General features: G+C 49.5%; 1 protein-coding gene across 1 annotated transcript; it reads right to left on the bottom strand.

Moving 5' to 3' along the window:
* Positions 1 to 1,198: 1,198 nt before the first annotated feature.
* Positions 1,199 to 24,300, bottom strand: wwc1 (WW and C2 domain containing 1). The gene is made up of 22 exons (XM_076979392.1): positions 23,294 to 24,300; positions 18,225 to 18,334; positions 17,489 to 17,692; positions 17,132 to 17,208; positions 16,846 to 16,925; positions 15,584 to 15,713; positions 13,843 to 13,989; positions 13,584 to 13,654; positions 13,223 to 13,465; positions 12,469 to 12,558; positions 11,043 to 11,608; positions 9,967 to 10,084; positions 9,434 to 9,601; positions 9,131 to 9,323; positions 8,701 to 8,841; positions 8,545 to 8,609; positions 7,367 to 7,511; positions 6,868 to 7,032; positions 6,668 to 6,760; positions 4,517 to 4,747; positions 3,541 to 3,659; positions 1,199 to 3,299 (listed from the first exon to the last, which is right to left on the bottom strand). The coding sequence occupies exons 1-22, from the start codon at positions 23,410 to 23,412 to the stop codon at positions 3,233 to 3,235; spliced, it is 3,342 nt and encodes a 1,113-aa protein (XP_076835507.1). The 5' UTR covers positions 23,413 to 24,300; the 3' UTR covers positions 1,199 to 3,232.
* Positions 24,301 to 24,875: the final 575 nt, after the last annotated feature.

Genomic DNA, 24,875 nt, shown 5'->3' with positions numbered 1-24,875 from the left:
TTTTTCCTGTCTCTTGGTTACTTGAAGCAAGTCTTACAACATATTTTTACACGATTACAATGACTGCAGTCAACATGGGGGGAAAATAATACAGAATGTTAGATAAGCGCATTGTGATAGAGCCTTGGATTAAACAGCAAGAGAGCACCTAGCTGATCAGAACCATCGTCTCAATTACATCCTGTGTACAGTGGAACTACTACAGTCCAGCACTAAGGTAAGACTCCTTAATTATGTACTCCTCTTCACGTAAAAAAAAAAAAAAAAAAAACTAGGTCAATGTTTCCATGTAACAATTCACAGCTGTAAACAGTGCACATTGTTCAAAGAGAAACATCCATTTTGTCACACTCCTATTTGAACAATCTTCTTAAAATGTTCAAAGACAAAAAAAGGGGGGGAAAACAGTTGTTCAAAAGGGTTCCAGTTAACACATTTTCTTACTTTATTTCTTTTCATTTGCTTTTTTTTATACACGTTGTACCATAGTTAACAGTCCCTGTGTCATGTGTGCAAATGGTAGCTTCATGAACTGACCAGGGATCTGGTGTAGCCTACACAAACAGCCATTGCAGTGTTTGGCAGTGCACTACAGCTTGGTCTGATCACACTGTGCAGTGAAGATGGTCAAGAGCAGAGTTCAGGGCAAACACAGCAGAATGCTAGCAAAAGATTAAACACATTCAAAGTATTTGGGAGATGCTGAAACAGTCTGAGCTAGATGACGGCATGTGGAGGTGTGGTGTTTAGTTTAGAAGAACCAAATGAATGCCAACACGCAAGATATTTGAAGAAAATGTAAGGCTTGGATTCAATTTGCATTGGGTTTTAATGCAACATGCATGGAGTGCTAGCTTGCTCTTACACACAACACAAAGGTGCTGACTAGACCATCTTCGCTGGTTTGTCATTTCTCTCAAGGTGCATGGAAAAGAAACAACAGGCAAAACTCAGCAATAAAGTAGTTCTGAGTAGATCAGGATCAAGGCACGTGTCCAGATATCAAAATCCACCAAAGGGCTTGAAATGAGTTCTAAACATACACACACCACACCACTGAGTGTACAATGCTGGGATAAACTGGAAGATATTCAATCTTGCCGGATTTTCAAACATGTATCGGCACAAGAAGCTGGTTGGTGTGGATTCATACTGCTTCATAGCAGTTCACGCTTGGGTAAAGCTTTATGTATGGGGGTTTGTGCAACTTTCTTCAAAACACGACAGGCATTTTATAACAAATGAGATGTGTTGACTGCTTTTTTTTTTAAAATGCAAAAGGGATCACTCATAATTCAAAGAGAAGTGAAAACCCCAAATACATTGGGATGCCATCATTGACAAAACGTAAAGTGTACATTTTTTCACCAGCAGGGGGAGCTAATAAACAATGTAGTGCATGTACACAACTTGTGCTGTAGTGCTTTGTACATACTTCATTCTTCAATTACTTAAATTAAGAGGCTTTTCACACATGATAAACAAACATCCAAAACTCTTGTGGGAACCATTGAAAACAAAATTCAGGTGTCCAAATAAAAACATATATGAGGAATATGGAAGAGTAAATGATTAGGTTAAATAACCAAAAAAGAATATTGATTGGGCCTTCATAAAGGGCTTCCTTCAAACAAGCATCTCCCTTGGCCCTTGACATTTAAAGCCAACGCTTTAAACATGAACGTCAGTGGGTGTTTGACATTCCTACTAACACACATGTGTGATCAACATTCTTATGGTCATCAGCCACCTGAATACGAGGTTGCAGCAGAGACCCATGCAGGCCAAAAACACAATCACAGATCCGAGTTACATAATCAATAAGCTCCCGCATGCTGGCCCCACCGAGGGGCTTTGGAGGCCGGTTGTGAGTCAGCACCTGGTCTGCAGTACCAAGCAGGAGCACGCTGGGAGCAGCCCTGCGGTATCTGGCGTTTTTGCCACGGCTCCATATTTCATTAGTTGTGACATCACCGGCCTCTCGCACAGGAGACATCCGATCCGTCCCAGCATGCACTGGGCTGTAAGAATAGAACTGTGCTTCCTAACTGCCCGTCATTCAGACGGGGCTTTGTGAAGAAATCGAAAACGGGGGACGCGATTAGCCACAGACTGGGTGGCGGCATGAAGTCCTGAACGCTTCAAAATGGACTTAAACGTTTAAACCGAAAAGGTATTTCCTACTGAACAGCCTCGGTTAAGAAAAATCACTTTCGAGGGTTCTGGGTGAAGGGGGATACACAATTATTATAACGAACTAAACGCAAACATTTCTGAGGGGTGACGAGATGGCCCAAAACTGAAGTTCATCCCGAGGTCAAGGAGAGTTGCAGCAGGCCTTGACATCACGCTGCCCGGCGTTTTGCCCACTCTCTGATTACTATTAAAGTGCATGAACTAGCCAAGGTTCTACCTGAGAAGCTATGGGACTACGTGCAGTTTCTACATAATTGCTGAGACTGTGGTCACTGGTACGTGTGCTGTGTCTTGTGGGTGATTCTGTATTCAACAAGAATACTGGGAGGCAACTGGCACTGAGGCAACAACTTCTGACCAGCTATTTTCTTAACCATCTACCAGAAAAACCATTTGTGGCCTAGCGTTAGTTGTGTTTTCCTTTCTACACTCATTAGGAACATTTTTAAAGATCAGTATAAATCATGTTTAAAAGAAGATGGTGCCACATTTCAACTTGAAGAAACCATGTGCGACTAGCATGTGCTTGCTCGGAGCGAGGCGTCACTGGCATAGCCGGTTTTTGCCCAATTCGCCCATCCCAACATTCATCCAAACTGTGATGGCCAAACCCTTGTGCCATGAATCAGAAAAGTACCGTAGAAGACGCATTTTTCACATCACTGAGTTACAGATAGCCATCTTAACCAAGAGCATCTGCCCACCCCGCTTTTCTGTGTGAAAAGAACATACAGGTGTTTTGGAATGATTAACTACCACAAGTATTTCCTAGTACAGATAGCAATATACAATTATTAGTAACAGAAAAACAGATACAGATAGCAAAAATTGAAATAAAAAATAAATGCTGTTTTTGGTACTACCTAAAAATAAAATAAAGGCAAATGGAAAAAAAACCTACAGATTTTCATTTAAGAGCTAAAACCCAGTGTTTTAAAATGACATACACTTTTTTTCTGTATAATTCTTCATAATACCACCAGAGGTCAGCTTCTTTTTGAAACAGCAGTTAAGACTGGGGAATACTTGAGATCCTCTATACATCGTCAGCCGGCAGGTCAGGGACGTTTATCTTTGCGCGGGTGAAGAAGGCCATCTTCTCTCTGCACACACACGGCGGGAAAGATGAGCGCAGGCGGAAACACAAAACAAGTAGAATCAGAAGAACACGGTGAGCAAAAACACACAAGTGACCTACACGTTATAAATTATGCATTATGCAAACACGTTTCCGGAGATTGAACTCCACTTGCATTTATTGCTGGTCGGGTTAGAGATGTTATCTGCAGGAAGTGAATGATGAGGAAGAGCTCCAGTGAGAGTGGACGGGTGTGTGAGCCTCACCTGAAGCACTGGACCTCGGGCCCCTCTTTGCGGCTCTGTCCACGGATCTTGTGCACTTCCTTGGCCGCCGCACGCAGCATCTTCTCCACCTTCTGCTCCCGGACCTGCTCCTCCTCGGTCTGCACAGAAACCAAAAGCAAAACGCTAACAGCAGGATGGACACTACAGCAGAATTTAGTATGAAACAGGAACCAGTAAACCAGGAACCAGCTATTTATATACTGGTGTCTGAAGCAGTTTGTTTTTCAATACTCATTTTAGATGAAGAAACTCCAAACAGAAACCCACAACTTTCTACAGTGGCTCTTCTAATTCATATGGCTGTGCTGACTTGTTTTGTTCGCTACCAACACCACGAGCACGCTGGATCAATAGGAATACATTGACCGGCTACAGCATTTGGACTGAGTCCGAGATGGCCAGAGTGTGTTGCTAACAGCTGCAAACAATGAACAATTAAACACTCTCAGGGTACTCGCCCTTTCCTACAAGACGACTTCCCAGATCCTTTCAAGACTGTTGCCAAACTTTTTTGGTTCACTCTGTTGTTTGTAAAGGTCATTAACAAAATGGGGAAATGCAAAACATGAAATGTTGGAGTCTGTGGTCAAATGCAGCATAGGACACGTATATATGTAGAATTCACATGTGCTTGAAGAGAATTTTATAATTTGGGGATTTTGAGAGTCTATATATATACACAAAGCATATTTATTCTCCCCAAACATTTTCTAATATCCATTCTTTTGTAGATATGAAAGTTAACACACACAAACACTTTAAACGTCATTAGTGCCCCTTTAAACACAAGTAAACGTACGCTCAGATTGTGCAAGTCCTCCAAAATGCCTTAACAATTCCATCCTGAGCAGCTAATCAGTAATCTGGTTTGGAACACATTTCCAAAAGGACCCTTGATAGATCCCTGGTAGAACATTCGTCCCCCCCAGGCCCCCCCGGTGGCGGTGGGGCCCACCTGTCTCTCGGCCCGCGTCAGCAGCAGGCGGAAGCGTTCGTCCTCCTGCACCCAGGCGGGGAGGCTGCGCTGGCCTCTCTGCCGTGCCCCCTCCAGCTGCTGCTCCAGCTGCCGTAGCACACGCAGCTCCTGGCTCAGCCGGCTGTGGCGGGTCCGAGACGCCTGCAGCTCCAGCTCCAGGTCCAGGGGGGTGCGCATCACGCCGTCCAGCCCACGCACCTGCGCCGGGGGCTGGGGAAGAGTCGGGTGGGGTTAGGGGTCAGACAGGGGGGGCGAGGTGTTACTTCTCGGTTTGGTGTTTCTTGTGGACGTGGCACAGAGGTTTCAAGACAACTGAATCAGCAGCAGGATGTAAATACATTGAGCGCTCTTAGCCCCACCACTGTTCAGGGTCGGCAGAAGGTCAGAAACGTAACTGGTTCCAGGGCTGATGGAGGAGAGAAAGAACCTCAAAACAAAGTGCGTCACTGCTGTTCTCCAGAGCGTCAGAAGCATGGCCTTCACCAACAAAGAGTATACAGAACCTCCCCTAAACAACTTGACTAAACAAACTAAACAAAAATTAATGACCTGGAATTTCACAACGCAATGCACTACAGTTCATAACAAAAGCGGTACATAGCTGTACATGGCAAAAAAACGCAATGCATCATGGGACACTGATCTGAAGGTGCCGACTATAAATTTTTTAATCAATCGGAACCTATTACCAATTTCCTGTTCCTATACTCAAATCGAGGAAAATCCACCCACTAAACCGGGTCTACTTTCTGGCACTTATTAACTGGGTAGTGTGCTGAGGTGAGCAGGCGTATGTGGCGAGAGGGCTGAACAGGACCGTGTGATGGGCCCACACCAAGACAAGGTCGTGTCTGACCAGCACACACTGAACAGGTACAGGTGTTTCATTACACTATAAGAAAATTGCATTAAAAGAGCAGTGTGGTTTCTGAAGACAAGACTACTTTTTTAGCACTTACACTGCTAGCTCAGGAGTTGACCGTCAGTTATGTCATTTACTCTGATATTGGCAATCTGATATGAAGCTCTTCAGTTGGCCAGTGGTAACAGCAAAGGCTAGAACATGGCTTATATGATCACAACAAAGAAAAACATCTTTGATTTCTCCAAAGAAGGAGGACAAAATAAGAAATAAACATGTTGATATACTAGCATACTGCTGTTCAAACATCAAATATGAAAGACAACAGCATCAAAGAGACTTTGAATTCATGACACAAAGTCTAACAAATTATACAGCTGGTATCAAGTTAGCCAACATGGCTTTTTTGTATGAACATTTAAAAGAAAAAGATATTTGTCCTACGCTGTGTCAAAGAACCAGGTGTTCCATCAACATGTTCGTTCTCATTCTCCCTCACACCCTGCCAGCACACTGCAGTGGTTTCTTGGTATTTAGTGTTCTTTATTTACTCATGCCTGCCACGACACTTCAATATATCAGAAGTAAGATCTTGTTACAGCCTTTTGTCTTTCCACTGTGAACACAACCATAAAACCTTCATGATTTGAGAAGACTCGTCTGCCTGACTAACATCATCAGATTTTTATTGAGGTAAAATAGACTAATGAGGATTCTACCAATACGTTAAAGCAGTTTGAAAAAGGTATTTTTAGCACTCAAAACAGAGACGTGGGTTAAGTCCCTTGTCCCCCCCCCCCCCCCCCCCCCACACACCTCCCTTAGACACATGGGTTAAGTCACCTGTGCTGCTAAATCCTTTATGACACATGACACAAACCAAAATATTTGCTTTAAATTACGCTATGTCATTACGATATGTCAAGCATGTAAGGTACCACATAACCGGGCCGTTCTGCACCAGATCGTCTGCTCTGATTGTGCACTCGTAATGCCTTAACGAAAACCACTTCCCCTACCAACGGCATAGCCCAGGCCACGCGGGGGGGGGGGGGGGGGGGGGGGGCTTCACTAACACCATCAGGTCCGTCAGGATATGTCGGCATCAAATATTAAACTGTGGATCACATATTCGCTTCCGCTTTCAGAGAGCAAAAATGTTCAGGTGTTTCTGGAGGGAAAGCAGGTGTGGTGTTCCTCTAGAGTAATTGGGGGGGGTGCTCTTTTTGAGGGGGAAAGGAAACAGAGTGGGGGCGGGGTGGTGGTACCTTTTTGATGCGGACGCTGCGTCTTTCTGAGGCGTTGCGGACGAAGGGAGACTTCTTGGACAGAGTGGAGCTGTCGCTGTCACTGCGGTTGATCTGGGGGAGGAAGCGAAACGGCAGGAAGCGTTAAGTGTGAGGGGGGCGCTCGTGCACACGCTCGTGCCACGGGCGAACCGGCCCTGTAAACGCTGCTAGACACTCACTCTGCAGATGTACTGGCTCTGAGGTCCAGGGGAGAAGGTCTTGGAGCGGATTATGGTGTTGCCTCTCATAAAGGGGTTGTGCTGGTTGACGTCGGGCCGGCGCTCCTTGGGCCGCACCACGGAGGAGGAGTGGTAGAGGCCCTCCATGCTGGTCTCCTTGTTCACCTGGAACATAATGCTCAAGTCAGCCACCCCCCCCCCCAACTTATCCAAGCTCCTTCACCACAGGAAAATTAACAGGTAGATATTTTAAGGATGGGGGCAGACCACTCTCAATCAAGCAATGATGCTGACAAGTGTGACCTACACCTCACATTTAAAGAAACACTACAGACACAATGGAGCCGGAGATGACAAAGAGAATAAACGGAGACAACCTTTTAGCAGCTCTCAAGTATTTACAGAACTTTCTACAGAGCCTTGAGTACGGACTACATCGTCATAGATGGTGTAAGGGCTCTTGGAGGATTTAAGGAAACATTAAAATAGGAATGCGAACCTTTTCTGGAATAGTGGCTGCTGGATTTGGCCCGGGCTCCTTCAGCTCCTCGTCAGGCTCCTCCCACTGGCAACCTTCAGGGTAGAGCTCCTCCCCCTCTACGTCACTGCACACCCCGTCCACAAAGACGTCCCCCTCCGTGTGCCTGCCAGTCCACCAAACGCCAGAAGATGCATCATTCGATCTGTACGAAAGCCTCTACGAAAGCCACAGAACGCGTGAGCCTGACGAATCGGTCCGCAACGAAGCGGCCCGGCGCTAAACACGCATAGTCTATTGTCCTTCGCAAAAACCGCAAAAACACTCCGATGGCAAAGGAACGACTGGGACTGCATTCCATTAGGAACCTTCCCAAGGCAAGTTGAGAGGGGGGGCGGAGCTTGTCGTTGACTGCGGAATGTGGCCTAGCTGCATGCCTCGTCTCCTCAAACGCTCCTCGTGAGGGAGAGCGCGTTTCGGCCACTCCGAGAGCTGCTTGAGGTCGAGTGTCACGCGGGGAATTACGGGAGTTAAGGCCTGCATATTTGCGGAACGCCATTACAGCGTCATGAGATTCTGGTTAAGCCAAGCAAACATAAGCAATAGGATGAAAGTCGGACTGGGTTCTGGCATGTCTAATCAAATATAAATATATATTTATACACATATATATTCACACACTTGGTGTTATTCATCTGACACACAGACTGGTAAACACCCTCAACTGTCAAATGGCTCATTTAGCATGAGGTTGATATCTGGAAGCACAATGAATGACTTCTCTCCGACGTTATGAGCATGGCACCAGCCCACAGGCTGTTTGTGGTGTCACGGGGAGATCAAAGAGGAGCCATAAGCAGGTGTTCTTGTATTCTGGGGGAAAAGGTTTTCTACTCAATGCAGTTATATTTTTCAGCTTCACCACTACTTCAGATGTTACAAATCAGTTTAGACTCAACAAGGCTTATCTAAAGCCACCATCAAGAGATTTGTAGAGAACTGCTCAATGGCTGGATTTGGGAGAATTCATTTCTTTATTTTTAATTTAAAGTGATAAAGTGATACAGGCCCCTCAATCAGCCAACGCTAACAGCCCGGCTCTAGTGCCAAGCACCCATGGACGAATCAATGGCACTGTTGGATAACAACGACCGCAGTGACGCAGCTTTCGGTTGGAGTGGACATGACCCGTCACTTACCAGTCCTCCTCGGGGGTGTTCTGTTGGCTCGCCGCTGGGGGTTCTGTGGTGCTGGGTATCGTGTTCTAATAGGTCCAACGGAGAGAGGAAAGACTTGAGCAACGGAACAGGATTTAAAAACAGTGAGAGTGTGTGCGCCATGTTGTGTGAGGTCACCTCCTCTGATTGTGGGGAGACCTCTGGTCCCTTGTGTTTGCCGTCCATGTCTGCGATGTACAGGTAGTTGAGCAGGTTGTACCACTTGGCGCTCCACTCTTCTGACCACTCCACGTCTGCCAGGCTTATCTGAGCACCAGCCTTCACCAAAACGCAGCAGAAACGTTCCAACCCGTTTAATCCAACAGGCCCGAATCTAACTGTATTGTCCCCGACGCCATAAAGATCCAGTAATATTTCGATTAAACCGTGTGTCTTTTTAAACCGTGCTTGAATAAACTATCAAGTTTTCAGGTCCATCATTTGTGATCATTACTTCAAAACCAGCCCTTTCGGTACCGACACCAGAAGACTCAATATGCTGTCATCGGTCACCAAAATGGTGCTACTTAGCTACTGGCCCCCCCACCTCATGTAGAGGCCCACCTACCAGGCACTCCTCTCTTCCAGAAGTTCCAGTGACGCAGACGTCCACGCGGAGGGTCTTCTGCCTGAGGGCAGCGGGGGACAGCTGCACACTGAACACCTCGTTCAGCTCCACGCTGTCGTGGGGGGGGGAGCGGCGGGTGCGGTACAGGCAGCGGGTGGCCTCGGGGCAGGGCAGCACCACCACACGCACGTACCTGCGGGGGGGTGGACACGCGCCAGGGTGTGGGGTAGGGGTGTACGTGTGAGTGTGGGGGTGAGGAAGACTAGCGGTGTGGGGGGTATGAGGGAGTATTTAGGCACGTACATGGTCTGGCTGGCAGGCGCGGAGAGAGCCCCGCCGTTGGTGAGCTGCATGACGAAGACGGCAAAGCGCTTCTCCTTGGCATCGTACTTGAGGCCCAGACGCAGCTGGGCGCAGCCGACCACGCCTCCTTCCTCGTACGGCAACGGCTGGTCGCCGGGGGCGCCGGGCCTGCGGAGACCGAGGGCAGCAGAGCGGTCACACGCGGCCACACGACTTCCACAGGTTAATTTAATGGAGGGACGAGTACAGCTTTTGCGATAACCGCCTGGTGACCAGCATAAAGCAACATTTTTTTATCGTTATTAAACATTAACCTTGACAAGTGCCATAAAAATGATATGCAAGTCAGAAATTTGTGTCTGTACATATAACTTGCCTATCTCAAAATTCACGATTACTGCAACAGCAAAAAAACGAGGAGGTTTCACGTTCATAAACGGATGGTGAGCTCACGTCCGCCTTTAGCAGCTGGGAGCACTAACCCAGCAATCCGAAGCACTCGGAGCTGGACGCAACATGACCTGGTCACATACCTTTTCTCCGAGGCCTCGTACACTCCGCTGTCTCCGGCCACCGATTCGTCGGACACGGCCGAGGTGACGCCCACCTTTTTCGGGGTCGAACCGGGAGCCCTCGTTTGCGCGACGACGTCTACGGGGCGAGAGGGGGTTGGTTAGAAACGCGACACCGTGTGGGCCCAACTACCCGTGCTGATCAGGTGTTTGGTTGCCGAGTTCACGCTGGGCTGAGGACTGCGTAGTAGTGGTCCGTAAGGCAATCTCCCTTCCGTAGCCACACCGAACGCTTATCAGCTTAGTGTCGGGTGAAATTTCACATTCTCCACAGAGCCCAAGAGGCAGAGGGCTCCATGGTGCTTGTATATTGAAACAATGTGGTCACAGACATCGACTCCAGAGAGCTATTCCCTCAATGTACATCAATAATAGCTTAATAACTTAGTGCAGGGGTACTCAACTGGCGGACCGCGGTCCGGATCCGGACCCGAACGCAGTCCTGTCCGGACCCAATCTCATTCCTGATTAACTGGATACGGACCAAAACAAAGCCGGAGCATTTATTTCAGGGCTATTGACAAAACACTCCGTCACGAGTGTTACGTTTACCACCCCCGCTCAACAACTTACGTTCGCCACCCCCTCAACAACTTAAAATAAAAGCCTGCCTGGTTGACGCTTCGCGAGCGGCGCGAGGGTCCGCGCGGCGAAAATGACGTAATCGCTGTGGCTCCGCGTGTGCGCGAGTGCCTCGCGCGCTGTCGGTTCGCGAGGTCGTGCACCTCTCGAATTTTGTAACTTCGCGCGCGCCGCGCTTCAGCGCAATGAACAAAGTCACGTTTTCAGGGTTCATACACCTTTATAAGGTGGAATTCAAGCACTTGTACGTCACTTTCAAGGTCCATTTTCAAGGCTTTACGTTCGCCACCCCCCCGCTCAACAACTTACGTTCCCCACCCCCGCAACGGACCTCAGGTCACAGGTATCTGCCAAAATTGGACCGCGGACAAATTTAGTTGAGTACGCCTGACTTAGTGACTTGTATGGTTGTAAATGAGTTATAAATAGTGCTGAGTTCTCCCCCCCCCGCGTACCTTTGGTGGGCTCTCCCAGGGCTGCGACGACGTCCTGCTTAGCCTCGCGGTACGCTAGCTGACCCAGCTGCGCGTCGCCGTCCAGTCGGAGCTCGGCCAGCCGGGCCTGCAGCTCCACGTCCAGCGGCGAGGCCGGGCTGGGGTAGGCCTCCCCGGCCAGGAAGGAGGCGTCCGGGACGAGGGGCGAACAGGGAGGCGAGAGGGAGGACAGGGAGGAGCGCGGCGACAGCGAGGTCATGGAGCGCGGCGTCTCCGAGAGGCGCGGGGGCTGAGCGCGCTGGCCGGGCCCCGGGCCGGCGCCGGCAGGCCCGGCGGAGGACACCTCGTGCTCGGGGATGGTGTGGATGGAGCTGTGGGGCCGGTAGGGCGAGGGCGCGGGCTCCTGCAGCAGCGAGTCCAGCTTGGCCTGGAAGTCCGGGTCGCTGAGCTCGGGCTGCTCCAGGTAGGCGTCGGTGAAGCTGAGGGAGGACGAGGAGCCCAGGCTGGACGTGGCCAGGGAGCCGCGGCTGGAGGTGAGAGAACCGCGGCTGCTGCCCGACGAGCAGGACAGCGTGCTGGCCGACAGGCTGGAGGTGAGACGGGGAGGAGACGAGAGAGAGAGAGAGAGAGAGGGAGAGAGAGAGAGGGAGAGAGAGAGAGAGAGGGAGAGAGAGAGAGAGAGAGGGAGAGAGAGAGAGAGAGAGAGGGAGGGAGAGAGAGGGAGAGAGAGAGGGAGAGAGAGAGGAGAGAGAGAGAGAGAGAGAGAGAGGGAGAGAGAGAGGGAGAGAGAGAGAGAGAGGGAGAGAGAGAGAGAGAGAGAGAGAGAGAGAGAGAGGAGAGAGAGAGAGAGAGAGAGAGAGAGAGAGAGAGAGAGAGAGAGAGGGAGAGAGAGAGAGGATAAAGAAGGGCACGCAGCACTTCAGTCTTCCCACAGCGACTCCGTCTGCAAGCCGCACCCCCCCTCACGCTCCCTCCACCCCCCCTGCTTCACATTTGCACTTGGCTCCTAAAGCAAGCGTGCTAATTAAAGCCCAGCACTCTGGTTAGCGCGCGGCGTGCCGGGAGACGCTCTCCGCACCGCACGCCTTTGATGTGCACCCGCACCAGAGGACGAATTAGACAGGATTCAAAAAACAACAACAAAAGCCGCGGCAACAAAAGCCGTGGTTACTCGGCAGCGTCTGGCCTCGTAGCTGCCCGTCTTCAGAAGGCAACGGGACTCCTGCGAGACCTGAAATATGCCTACAAGAGCAGCTGGGAGCGAATGTGCCCCAGTTACACGGCTCTTGCATCACCTTATGCAACACTGACTCCTCGTGACGTGCATTTTTTGGCGATATTTAAACGGGACAAGAGAGAGACAGAGAGAATCACTGAAAACTCTTTAGAAATGGCCGTCGACAGCAGCAACACGTTTCGTCGTTTGCGGGGGGGGGCGTGTCCATACCTCTTGAGCTGGGCTTGCAGCGAGGAGGCGTGTCTCACCAGCTCCTCCAGCTCCTTCACCAGTTTATTCCTCTTGCAGTGCAACTTCAACCTTGAGCAGTAAAACAGACCAGGGGTTTTAATGCACGCATACGCGCACACACATACACACACGCACAGCATGTGTGCAGATGTTTACTTCACTAGTCTGGCGAATGCCTGAAGGGTTACTCTAAGGTCCAATGGCACTGGAGCGAAGCCGCGGTGGAATGCCGTCGGGCCGACGGGCTGCAAAATGGGCCCATTGTGTAGGAGCTACATCCCCCCTGCTGGTGCGGTTCAGGTTACAGGAAGAGCGGAGATGCCAAGCACAGTGAGGATACATTATCTAGCACACAGAACAAGCGCTCTGTTCAAATAACTGAGCGTGTGTGCGTGTGTGTGTGTGTGTGTGTGTGTGTGTGTGTGTAGGGGGGTAGTTTAACATGAGAGGGAGTGAAAGAGAAAGAGAGTGAAAGAAAGAGTGGAGGAGAGAGAGAAGGAAGGAGCACCAAGGGCAGGAGAGAGGGACAGGGCACAAACAAAGAGGCCTAATTGGAGTCCTCGCCTAGGAAACCCGACCTGAAGACGCAGGTGTCCTCGCTCTAAGGGAGGGAAGGCTGACGGCACCCTGGCGCCCCGGGACACGTCCACAGACGTGATCGTTCACGTGAGAGGACACGGAGGCCTACACGTGACGGTGGCGTCCCCCCTGGTCCCCCAAGCCGGGCCCTCACCTCTCGGTCAGCGCTTTGCTCTGGCTGTCGCGGGCCGCCCGCAGGTCCTGCTCCAGCCGCTTCCTCTCCGTCTCCAGCTGCTGGGCGTCGCTGGGCCCCCGCCGGCACGGCCGGGCGTACTGCAGCTCCTTCAGCAGCTCCTCCTTCTCGCTGATGAGGATGAGGCGGTCCCGCTCGGGGTCCAGCAGGCCCGGCCACGCCTCGCTGTCCAGCTTGGCGATCTGGACCTTGAGGTTGGCGATCCTGCGGTAGAGGGAGGGGGAGCGGACGGACCGGTGACGGAGGAAGAGGAGCTCGGGCCAGAACCCCCGCAATAGCACGCGCGAGGAGAGCCAAGCGGCAGGAGCTGAAGGGACCGTACCTCCTTTTCGCCTCTTCATACTTCAAGCTCAGTCGTACCTTCTCAGCAAGCTTGTTGGAACTCGACACGAACTGGGAGGGAGCAGAGAGCGAGTCTCACATGAGAGGAACCGGTAGCTGAGTATACTTCACAAGAGTCGGTCCCAGTAGGCCCGTATGCCTCAACACAAACCCAAACAATCAACGCCAACACATGCAATCGTGCCAAACACATTAGCCAAGTTCCTGCGAATACATTTATTCCCCCCCCACCATCTTACCTCCACAGGTATGTCGGTCTGGGACTCGGCGTCCGAGTAGAGGCGGGGCAGCGACAGGTTGGAGTTGGCCAGCGAGGGGCTGCTGGCCCACAGCTCGGACTGGGAGCCGTAGTCCAGCTGGAAGCCGTCCTTCAGCACGGCCAGTTTCTGTCGGGGGGGGGGGGGGGGGGGGGGGGGGGGGGGGATGGCGGGTGAATGTCAGGAAGATGCCGACGGGCTCAGACAGGCCTACGCTGCTGAATATTCCAGGGCTTAGTTTACGCTTAATTACTGAAATGTGGCATCCGGCAACTGAATTAAAGGTGTGGCTTATGTGCATTATCACGCTCCAATAACTCCATCTGGGTTCTGCCAGAGACTTGATTTGCACAGTGGTGTTCTTGATGCACAGTTAAATTATGAAGCATGCTGGAATTATATACAATTAAAGTTCTAATTATAAACAAACACTTGGTATTTTACACCAATTACCCGAGCTGTCACAGAACCCCACACATCGGTAACGCAGACGAACGAAAACCGCGTGCACATTTGAAGGTCTGTGAACGTGTGCGCACTCACTGCACCCAATTAGGAAGCGTTCAATGTCGTTATTATCTGCTTATGGAATAATTGGTGCGTTTTCTTCAGCTGACCAGGCAAACCGGATGCCATATCACTGAGGCCCCAATCAGAATGCAGTCCTACTCTCATGGACGAGGGGGACTCGAGTCAGCATCACGTTCTCTGGTGAACACAGACACGACTGGAGCAGCAAGACGTCAGAGGAGGCGTGAATGTTGACGCGCGCAGACAGACAGGCAAACACACGCGCACAGCCAGGCACACGCACAACTGCAGAACAAACACACGGACATGCGTGGCTCCCGTACAGCCGGTGCGCTCTCAGCAGTGTGAGGTCATTAAACAGTGTGAGGTAATTAAACGGTGTGAGGAAGACGAGACTCATCTCGAGGCTGTTTGCCTACAGCTACAAACCAGGTTCGAAAACCGCAGTCTCGATTCAGCTCAAATACGGCTGCATCTCCCAGCGTTGCTGCTAATGCCACACGGCTCACAGGGACGTGCTTTTGTTAAGAGTGTGTACTCAGAGGGAGTACAAATGTGTGTGGTTTCAGTATTCTACCATTCCATTTGATGCCTGTAATAACTCTATATTGTTACCTATTAGGTACGGTGCGTTCTTGCACAATTATCAGGCAGACAAGGATTGGTTAAAGGCGTGTGTGTGTGTGTGTGTGTGTGTGTGTGTGTGTGTGTGTGTGTGTGTACCCTTAAGTGCAATGCCACACCCTACTCAGGCAGCCACTCCATATCTCCTCAGTCAACAAATTACCTCACCCTAACATTCATGAGCTGCGTATCCGTGTCTCACGCGCTCAACATCCATTTAGATCGCTGCAGCCACACGGGACGCTCAGAGAACAACATCTAACCTGAAAGCCGTTTCACCGGACGCTCAAACACATCTGCGGTTCGTGTACACTGTCCAAAGTACTGAGGAAATTAACCTGCCCAATGAGCTGATGGGTGCTGGTGCTGATTGATCCAAAAGGCGACAATTATATGACAGAACGCCCCACGTTGTAAAACTGACGAGAGGTTTAATCTCAGTGAGAGAGAACAATGCCCAACACGGCCACCTGTCAGCCATTAAAGATAAGCCATTAGCTTAGCACTGGAGACCAGCCTGGTGAAGCCAAGCTACTACCCTAGCTGGGGTCTGGACAGCTGTGGTTACCTGCATGAGCTCGTGCTTCTCCTTCTCCCCAGAGCTGATGGCATCTCTAATGGTCCTGACCTCCCGCAGGATGGCCTGGGCCTCGTGCTGCCTGTAACCGTACGAGGTGCCGGACACCTTGTGGTCAATTCTGAGGAGTGAGAGAGGGAGGGAGGGAGGGAGGGAGGGAGGGAGAGAGAGAAGCAGGAGTGTGAGTGTGGAAGGGAACAGCTGCTGTCAGGACGCCTCCGTCTCGCTCGCATGCACGCGCCTGTCCGACAGTTACAGCCCTGAGCTCCACTGGAAGCATCTGCAGGGACACCTAAAGCTGCGCATTGCGTACTGAGGCGATTTTCAAACCACTGCTGAAAAAACTCAAATAAGCCATTTACCAGCAGCCCTGGAGCCATCGCTCAAAGCCAGCCAGAAGCCAAACATGAAGCGGCTTCGCCCTGGGGTGGGTTTAACCGGACCGCAGGGGCCCTCGGTGACTGACGGGGCTAAGCGGTCCTTTGAGGCGTGGTAAACCAGTGACCGCGCGGCTCGAGCGGAGTCTGAGCGCACCCACGCACACCTCCACCTCAGAGACAGGTCCGACTGCATTCCTCAGGGGCCACGTAGAGGCCTGCAGAGGCAACACAGGCCAGCACACAGGCCAGCACACAGGCCTCACACAGGCCAGCACACAGGCCAGCACACAGGCCTGCACACAGGCCTGCACACAGGCCTGCACACAGGCCTGCATGGGGCCCGGGACAGCGGGGCCCGCAGACCGAGGGTCCCCAGGTAGAACCAAACGGGCTGGATGGGTCCCAGTGAGGGACAAACGAAGGAGACGAGACACCAGCTCCTGTGCACAGGCCCACACACGAGGAGTTATAAACAATGTTGCAGTTGTAAAATCAACGATTAAGGTTTTACAACGGAGTTGTAAAAGTAAACGGAGAGACACGACATCTGTATACCTCTGCTTCTCAACCCTCCCAACACGATATGTAACCTTTGTGTCGATCAGCTTTTGGTGACCTATTTGACTTAAAAATTATATTTGTAAAAATTTATTACTCGTATAGATTTTTTAATGCCAGCGACAAGGACATTAGCGACAAAATGTCAATGACAAAAGGGAGCTTCAGTGGTGTGCAGCGAAGGAACGGGCCCGTGTGTCAACAAGAGGACCAATTCTTTCCAGAGAAGGAACTGAAAGGCAGGAATTTGCAAAACAGCGGAGTGGTGAAGCTGAATTTGGTGGTGATTGTGTAACAAGGTCAGGCTGCACTTACTCTTTCAGTGTTTCAAACCCCTGCTCCTTATAAAGCAGTTCCTGTCTCATACAGGCCAGATCTCTCTTCAGTTTATTCACCTGAATAAAAGGAGGAGGGGGGGGGAGAAGGAGTGAAGTGAAACAAGTGTAGAGACAGGAGACTCTGTGTCTCACACACATGCACCAGCAAGGCATCTGACTGGTTCAACACAAGAATTACACAAGTACCATATGGCCTAAATTCCTTTAATGATATCACGGCTGATAAGAGCGAGTGATGAAAGTGAGATTCAGGCTCTCCTTACCCGACTTTTTGCTGTTACAATCTCTGCCTTGAGAATTTCAGGGTCATATTTACTGCTTGATGAGGATCTGGAATTTACTGCACAGGAGATAAAAGTTCAAAGGCATTATCTTATCTCTGCTTTCTGGCATCTCACAGCAATGCAGAATAACTGCATACTCAGATATGATTTGCCCACTTACATTTACATTACGTTTACGGCATTTAGCAGACGCTCTTATCCAGAGCGACTTACAAAGTGCTTTGCATCTGATCACTTCAACTACAGAGGCACAAATATCATGTCAAATGGTTCCCAGGGGCTCACTCATCTCTGTCCCCCCCTACCAAACACAGACACACACAAACACATCCTTACAGCTGGTCTGGGACGAAGACTTGTCCCTCCACGCATCATTGAGCTGCCGGTACTCAAGCTGGGCCAGACGCAGGCGCTTCTCCTTAACCTGGTAGATCTCCTTCTGGGCACTCAGGGCATCTTCAGCCACACTGAGGTACTCACGCAGCATGAGCTCCTGCTCCCGCTGCCACTGGGCACGAGGGTCCTCCAGCTGAGTGCTCTCTGAAACACACAGGGAGGGACACGGGGACAGAGGAGACAGGTGACATACACAGGGACAGAGGACACAGAGGGAGGGACACACAGGGACAGAGGACACAGGTGACATACACAGGGATAGAGGACACAGAGGGAGGGACACACAGGGACAGAGGACACAGAGGGAGGGACACACAGGGACAGAGGACACAGAGGGAGGGACACACAGGGACAGAGGACAAAGAGGGGGGGACACATAGGGTCAGAGGAGACATGGAGACACAGGACACAGAGGGAGGGACACGCAGGAATAGAGTACACGCGGGGGGGGGGGACAAACAGGCACAGGAGACACAGAGATACAGAGCAAAAGTTGAACAAGGGAAAAAAATACACTGTGAGCACAACATGTTTATGGATGGGTCCAACTGAACCACAGATCATGCATGATTACTCTGGGACTCGTTATTTTCAGTCAGAGAGCACGAGGAACAAATCCTGATGAATTCTGCACTCAGGATTGCGCCTGACCAATGTGTAGTTTGATTTAACTTACTTGTATTATGGTCAACATAATAGGCTCCAACTTGGGGGTCATAGGCCTCCTCCCAACCCACAGGCAGCTCATCTCCAATACAGTCCGCAAAGGTCAGGGGCTTGGTCTGCCTGCAACGACCACAAGCAGCACGCAACGGTCAGCTTTCACGCCACACGCACAGCGCTGAAGAACCCACCGTCATCCCTGCCCCGGGAATCTTGCGTGTAATCACTCACGCTTGCCAGCGTGCGGAGGGAGAGTGCGCGGTGTGCACGCGTATGGAGCAGCGGTGCTTTGGGGTGGGGGGTGGGCCGCCTATTCACCTCTAGGGTGCTTGCCGAGCACAATAGCCGGAAACCAAGGCCCGGCATTCCACAAGTCCCGCTGACCCATCGCTTGGAGGTTTCTGGGGCAACAGGCCGAGGGGCTCCAAGCACAGGCCCGCTGCCCCGGCGGCTCCCCCCCCCGTTACGGGTCGTCCCCGCCAGCCAGCGTGGCCACCTTGCTTTTTTTTTTGGACAATTGCCAGCTGGGCTGTGCAGTTACAACAACAAAACCATCCCACTCATTATGGCTTGGCTGGCACGCTGGTGTGGGTCTGCGCGTCTTGACTCCAGATGCAGAGCGTAGAGAAAGTGTGGATACATTTATTGCAGGGTAGATGGCCAGCAGTGCAGTTCTAGTCTCGGGTTTGCCAGCGTGAGGACGGCTGTACTGTGAATGTGGAACGGAGGACCTCGGCTAACCTTCTGTGCTCTGGAACCCAGACCACAGCACCACGGGCCATGAGCTGGGCTCTCCAGAAGGGCCCCTCTGGCCCACAACCACAGAAGGCTCCTTCAAAAGCCATTAAATACAAAATAAAAATAAAAACAATACAAAAACCTCCAAACTTTTTACCATCTTGCCTGCAATACCAATAGTCATATCACGGTCAAGAAAATAGCAAAGGGTTGCAAAGCAGTACGACGATGCAAATGTCCGCCGGCCAAGCATGAGGTGCAAAGCAGGATATTTCCCTAATCAAGCTGTTGCCTTGCACATCAAAGCCGACATTTTGCTCAACGTTCACCGTATAATTCACCCAGACAAAAAAAAAAGGACAGGGCTACTGTGTGATCTGCCCGTTTTTTTCTTTTTAAATGCACGGTGTTGGGGAGATGTTGCCCTGTGCTTCAGTTCAGGACTTTTGGAGAGCGTGAAACTGAACTGGCTCCTTTTTCCCCCTTTATGAATAATGAAACAGCACCGAAAGCTCAATGGCCTGTTCTAAATTTAACTCTGACGAGGGAGAGCTTCTGAGCTTCTAACAAAGAAAGAGGCTGCCCAGTGGATCCCATTATTCCTGCTTTTCTATCTCCCCAACATGTCCATTCAGGGCTATGACTGCAGCTTGCTCTTGGGCTGGAGGTTACAGATAGCCGGTTCCCTATCTCATAAATCTCAGGGCTCTGTGGACATGCCCTGCCTGGATGAGATGATTAAATACAGGAACACTGAAAGTAGTAAATCAACAAAGCCTCCTCTGATAAAAACTTTCAGCATTAGATGACCACATCAAAAAAATGCTTTGATTTTGCGTCATTATAAAATCACTGCATTTATATATAGCCCTCCTTCAAGTGAATTTTACTCTCTTTATACGGTGATTCTCTTAAGGGAAACACATCCAAATACTGGAAAATGGCGGCCGACTCAGAGCGAGTTAAAAATTAATGTCATATCCATTCATAGCCGTCTTCAGTCAATTCAATCCATTGTAAAAATATATCTAGACCAGTTTCCTATGTTTTTTGGCAGAAGACCTGTCATCAAACAGCTCGATTTCACACACACACACCAACCCCACCCTCCTCCATCCCAGCCAACTCTGGAGCTGCCACAGAGGCGTGCACGCAAACCCCCCATGAAGCCCGGCGCCCTGGGGCCCGTGCTCTTATGTGCGCTGACAAAGAGCCCGGCGGAGCACAAACACGGGACATAGCTGAACGATGAGTCAGACACTTCCATTCAGCGCACTCCATAAATTCCCTCCGCGTCATTTATGAGGTTCTCACCAGTGCTGTGCCATATGCTCAAGGTCCGGCAAATTATCACGAAAATGAATAAATAATAATTAAAAAATACATAGAAAATAAAATGCCACCTCGCCCCTGACGACAGCCCGGCTCCTATCAGAGCACAAGATAACATTCCATTTACCTACGCGAACGTTTTTAGCGTGTCATGGCAAAGGGAAATAAACAATGTGGCCCTGTATGGGAGGTGATAACTCGGAGAAAAGCTTCGTCTTTAGGCATTGCCACAATGTTCAACAACTGCTTGGCTTACAATATTTATACGAATTGGTCCACTAGTTTGCAGGCTGCTGCACAGTATTACAGCATGACTTGGCAAGAGAAACTTTATCATTCCCCCTGCAGGCAGAGCCAGGCACCAACTGGCACGGAGGAAAAGGCTGAGAACAGGAAGGTGAAAGGCTGTGTGATCCAGGTGTGCCTTACATGAGGGAGCCATTAAGCAGTCTGGAATTCACACCGCTCTCCATTCAGGAATCCGCCTGTATTCAAGATGGAGCGACCTGTCTTTCTTTTAGCCTTTTCTTAAAAGCACACCGCCACACCAACAGTTATGTACACTGGCATTATTAATGAATGACTGTCATTAATTTTATGCATAGGATGCAGTCTTGCACATTATTTTCTACCAGACTTTGATGATATTGCATCTGACTTTGTTTTGTGGTGTCAAACTCACCCTCACCCTCTCTCTCCCTCCCTCTCTCTCTCTCTAACACACACGGTAGTACTACATACTCACAGATCAGCCGCTCTAAAGCAAATCTTACTTGACTGTTTAATCAAACGTGTATAAATCAGCCCCTCTTCCCCAACTCTTTATGGTACAAGCTTACTAGGGCAGATGTAATATTGAACAAAGTCTGAGAAAAGCACTGAGACTACAAAGCCGTGCCTCTGTGATGCTGTATTTTCCTACCACAGTAAAGATCTGTCAAATAGTACCTGTTTACACTCCAAAAGAACCACACTGCCATACATGTTAATATTCAGATTATTCTGAACAGGACATGTAGTCAAGGCCCATGTCCAAATAAATACATTATGTAAACATCTTGCTGGAAACATCTCCAAACACAAAACTCCAATAACATACACGCTAATTACATACACAAAAACAGAGCACAATGTAGACATACGCCAACTCTCTGTCCAGACGGACTGCCACCTGGATCAAATCTATGTTGCATCTTTCTAAAATATTTGGTACAGAATATTAAATACGTTCTGCTTAGACCTAGACATATCATGCAAATGAGTGCCAGTCTACCATTTAACCAGGCTTTGCACCCTTTGGGCATAAACGCAAATACTAGATTAGCTCTCCTGTTGATATATAAGCAAAGCCTGCACAATCAGATTCTTTTGAGCAGGAAGATGGTAATTGGAACGCATGGAAAGATGAAGGGATTGTTCAGCAGGGCAGCAGGGTCTATGGGATGTTCAGCAGGGCAGCAGGGTCTATGGGATGTTCAGCAGGGCAGCAGGGTCTATGGGATGTTCAGCAGGGCAGCAGGGTCTATGGGATGTTCAGCAGGGCAGCAGGGTCTATGGGATGTTCAGCAGGGCAGCAGGGTCTATGGGATTGTTCAGCAGGGCAGCAGGGTCTATGGGATTGTTCAGCAGGGCAGCAGGGTCTATGGGATTGTTCAGCAGGGCAGCAGGGTCTATGGGATTGTTCAGCAGGGCAGCAGGGTCTATGGGATTGTTCAGCAGGGCAGCAGGGTCTATGGGATTGTTCAGCAGGGTCTATGGGATTGTTCAGCAGGGTCTATGGGATTGTTCAGCAGGGTCTATGGGATTGTTCAGCAGGGTCTATGGGATTGTTCAGCAGGGTCTATGGGATTGTTCAGCAGGGCAGCAGGGTCTATGGGATTGTTCAGCAGGGCAGCAGGGTCTATGGGATGGGTCATGAAGGAAGGAGACAGATAGGTGCACTGATATATCTGAGGCAGAAGTTGAAACGCTTGGACTTTTTGATTCTCTCTTTTGATGCGTGACTGCGCAGACGTCAAATGTCAATGCCGTTGCTCGACAGCCTTTCTGTGCAAAGCCAAACGCTGGTCACTCTACAACGCTGCTGCACTATGATGGTTCACAGCAGCTCTGTGCACACTGTATCCAGCATTTTTTTTTGCTTTATTGCAATAAAAAAATAGTTTTACTTAAATTTTAAAAAGTTGTTAAAGCATGGGGGAGGGCAAGGAATTCAGACATGGTGATCAAACTCAGAATGGAAGGGGACCTTCCATTATGTTCTTTGAAGGCCAGGGCTTCAAACATTTCTCGGTGGGGGGAATTAAGCCTGCTATGGCTGTTATTTACCCATCCTCGTTAAAGTTTGCAGAGCTATGCACGATGCACTTTGACCAAGTTGTGCACCTTGGCATGCAGTGAAAGGGATTTGGGAGAATCAGCCTTGGCTTCACACGCCTCTGAGGGCAGTGCTCACGCAGCACTTTCAGGAATGTGTCCTAGGTGCTTGTTTACAAATTTCTGCCATCTTGGTTTCCTGGCTACAGCCAAACCTGTTGCACCGCAAAGGGAGAAATGTGGTCTGTTCACTATCATGTTCCAATTCAGAGAGACAGAAAAAAACAGCAGAGAGGAGGAGAAAGAACACAATAGTAGTAATCCAAAACAGAAGGAAAACTAGGATAAATATTCAGCGTCCCACTGCTGGAAAGCTACTTAGTGTCCATGCAATGTGATCGGAGTCATTGAAGCTTGAACATCCTCTAATAATCTTAGGCATTCCTACAAAGATTTTGTGCCAAAGTCCAAAGGAACTTAAGTCAGTGGTAAAAAACTAAGTGGCCACGTACACTATCCCTAAATAAATTGTGGGGGTAGTGTCATTTAAATTTCTGCTTTCTTTAAAATACAAACATAATGAACCTTAGACACAATGAAAAATAAACATAGATAAGAAAAAGAGTGGTATGGCAAGACTGTAGGTAAGATTTATGACATAAAACACTTTACAATTTCTGATTTTCTGTATCATACCTATCCCTGGGGTCAATCCAGCTAGTGGTTTGATTGACATGGTCAATGTAGTAGACCTTCCCGTCAAAATCGCGGGCTTCTTCCCAACCCTCTGGCAATGGTAACTCCTTCCTGGGCATGACCAACTAGTCTCCATGTAATATGTCCTGTAAGTCTTCTAAATGAACGTGAAGGTGAACCGTGTGTCCCGAGTGCTGTAGTCCACGTCCAACGACAAACATCGCGCAAGTGCCATTCACCGACCAGGACTAGAAAGTGTCTCCACGGTGTGCGCTGTAATCCATAATTGCCCGACGTATTCCCAAATTTAATTTCTACAACCCACACGGAGCATCCTTGTGGAGCGGGACGACTTCCCCGCGGTTATCCTCCAATACGGCCGAGCATTATCCGCAGAAATGAGAGAAATCATGAGCTCAGGCTCGTTTGGCCGAGTGTAACTGAACGAGACTCTCCCGGTGTGCCCGCGCCTAAACGTCCAAAAACTTCTCGCTAGCGACCGCCAACTAGCCAAACTTCCCAAGATGGATGTCTGTGGAAACTCGGGTCTTTTTTTCCGAGTCGGAAAGTTGTTTCAGAGCGCCAAAACAGACTTCACAGCCAGACAGGTCCGTCTCCTAACGCAGACGGGACCCTCGCGAATAGTATTTAGAGTTTTCTCTCCGTGTCTGGCCACCATGTTTGAGCTCACGTTAGCCACAACTCTGAGCTAGCTGGCTTAGCTAGCCGACCGGAGACCTCGCTGCATTAGCTCGGGAACAGTTAGCCGCTCCGCGTTTGTCTGTCTCGTCGGGGTATTCGTATATCCTGGGTCTTCAAAGCACTTATCTAAAAAAAAGTCGCTGGTTTGAATCGTGTATCCGTCCAGTGCTCTCTTCCCCTTTAAGTGGTTGCGGTTTTCTCCCAGTACCCAGCCGAGCTCGGTCGCTCTGCTGCGGTTGGATGAGTCACGTCACACAGGTGACGACCGTAATCCTCCCAATAGTACAGCCCAGCCAAGCACGAAACATACCTGTCGACATCTCCACAAATGTCCACTTAAAATATGTTCTTAATTATACTAGCAAGTTGTACAATTCCTATTTAAGTTTAAATTAAAAAAAATAACTTTTTTTAAGTTTTAAGTTTTTTAATTTGTCTACTGAGGGTATTAAACACTCCACTATCTCAGTCAGAAAATGAGTAGGGTACCTAGTAGATAGAGGGAACTCTACCAAAATCTCACATAACCACTGCTTGTCCCTTTCAGATTGTGGGCTACTGTCTTAAAAGCCATGCTCTGTAAATTCGAGTCTTTTGTAGATTTGTCTCTGTTTGCAGACACATGTCCTAAAATTTACTCAAATTTTAAAATGTACAACGCCCTCTGCTGGCTACAAGAACACCAAACAAACACATTTCTAAATGTCCACATTATTGCGCGGATAGACTACCGAAGGGATTGGTTTCTGATTATTTGAATCAGTTGTGTTAAATGAAATGGAGACATGAACTGTGAAAGACTGGTTAGAATGATCTCTGAGGGTGTATATCCGATGCAAAGCTCAACTAGCACAATCCTTGCGATTTGGGGCCTGTATTT

The sequence above is a fragment of the Brachyhypopomus gauderio genome, chromosome 18 (assembly GCF_052324685.1).
Source record: "Brachyhypopomus gauderio isolate BG-103 chromosome 18, BGAUD_0.2, whole genome shotgun sequence".
In the NCBI taxonomy this organism is placed as follows: Eukaryota; Metazoa; Chordata; class Actinopteri; order Gymnotiformes; family Hypopomidae; genus Brachyhypopomus; species Brachyhypopomus gauderio.
Note: the sequence above shows the minus strand (reverse complement) of the source record. Positions and strands in the feature narration are given on the sequence as shown.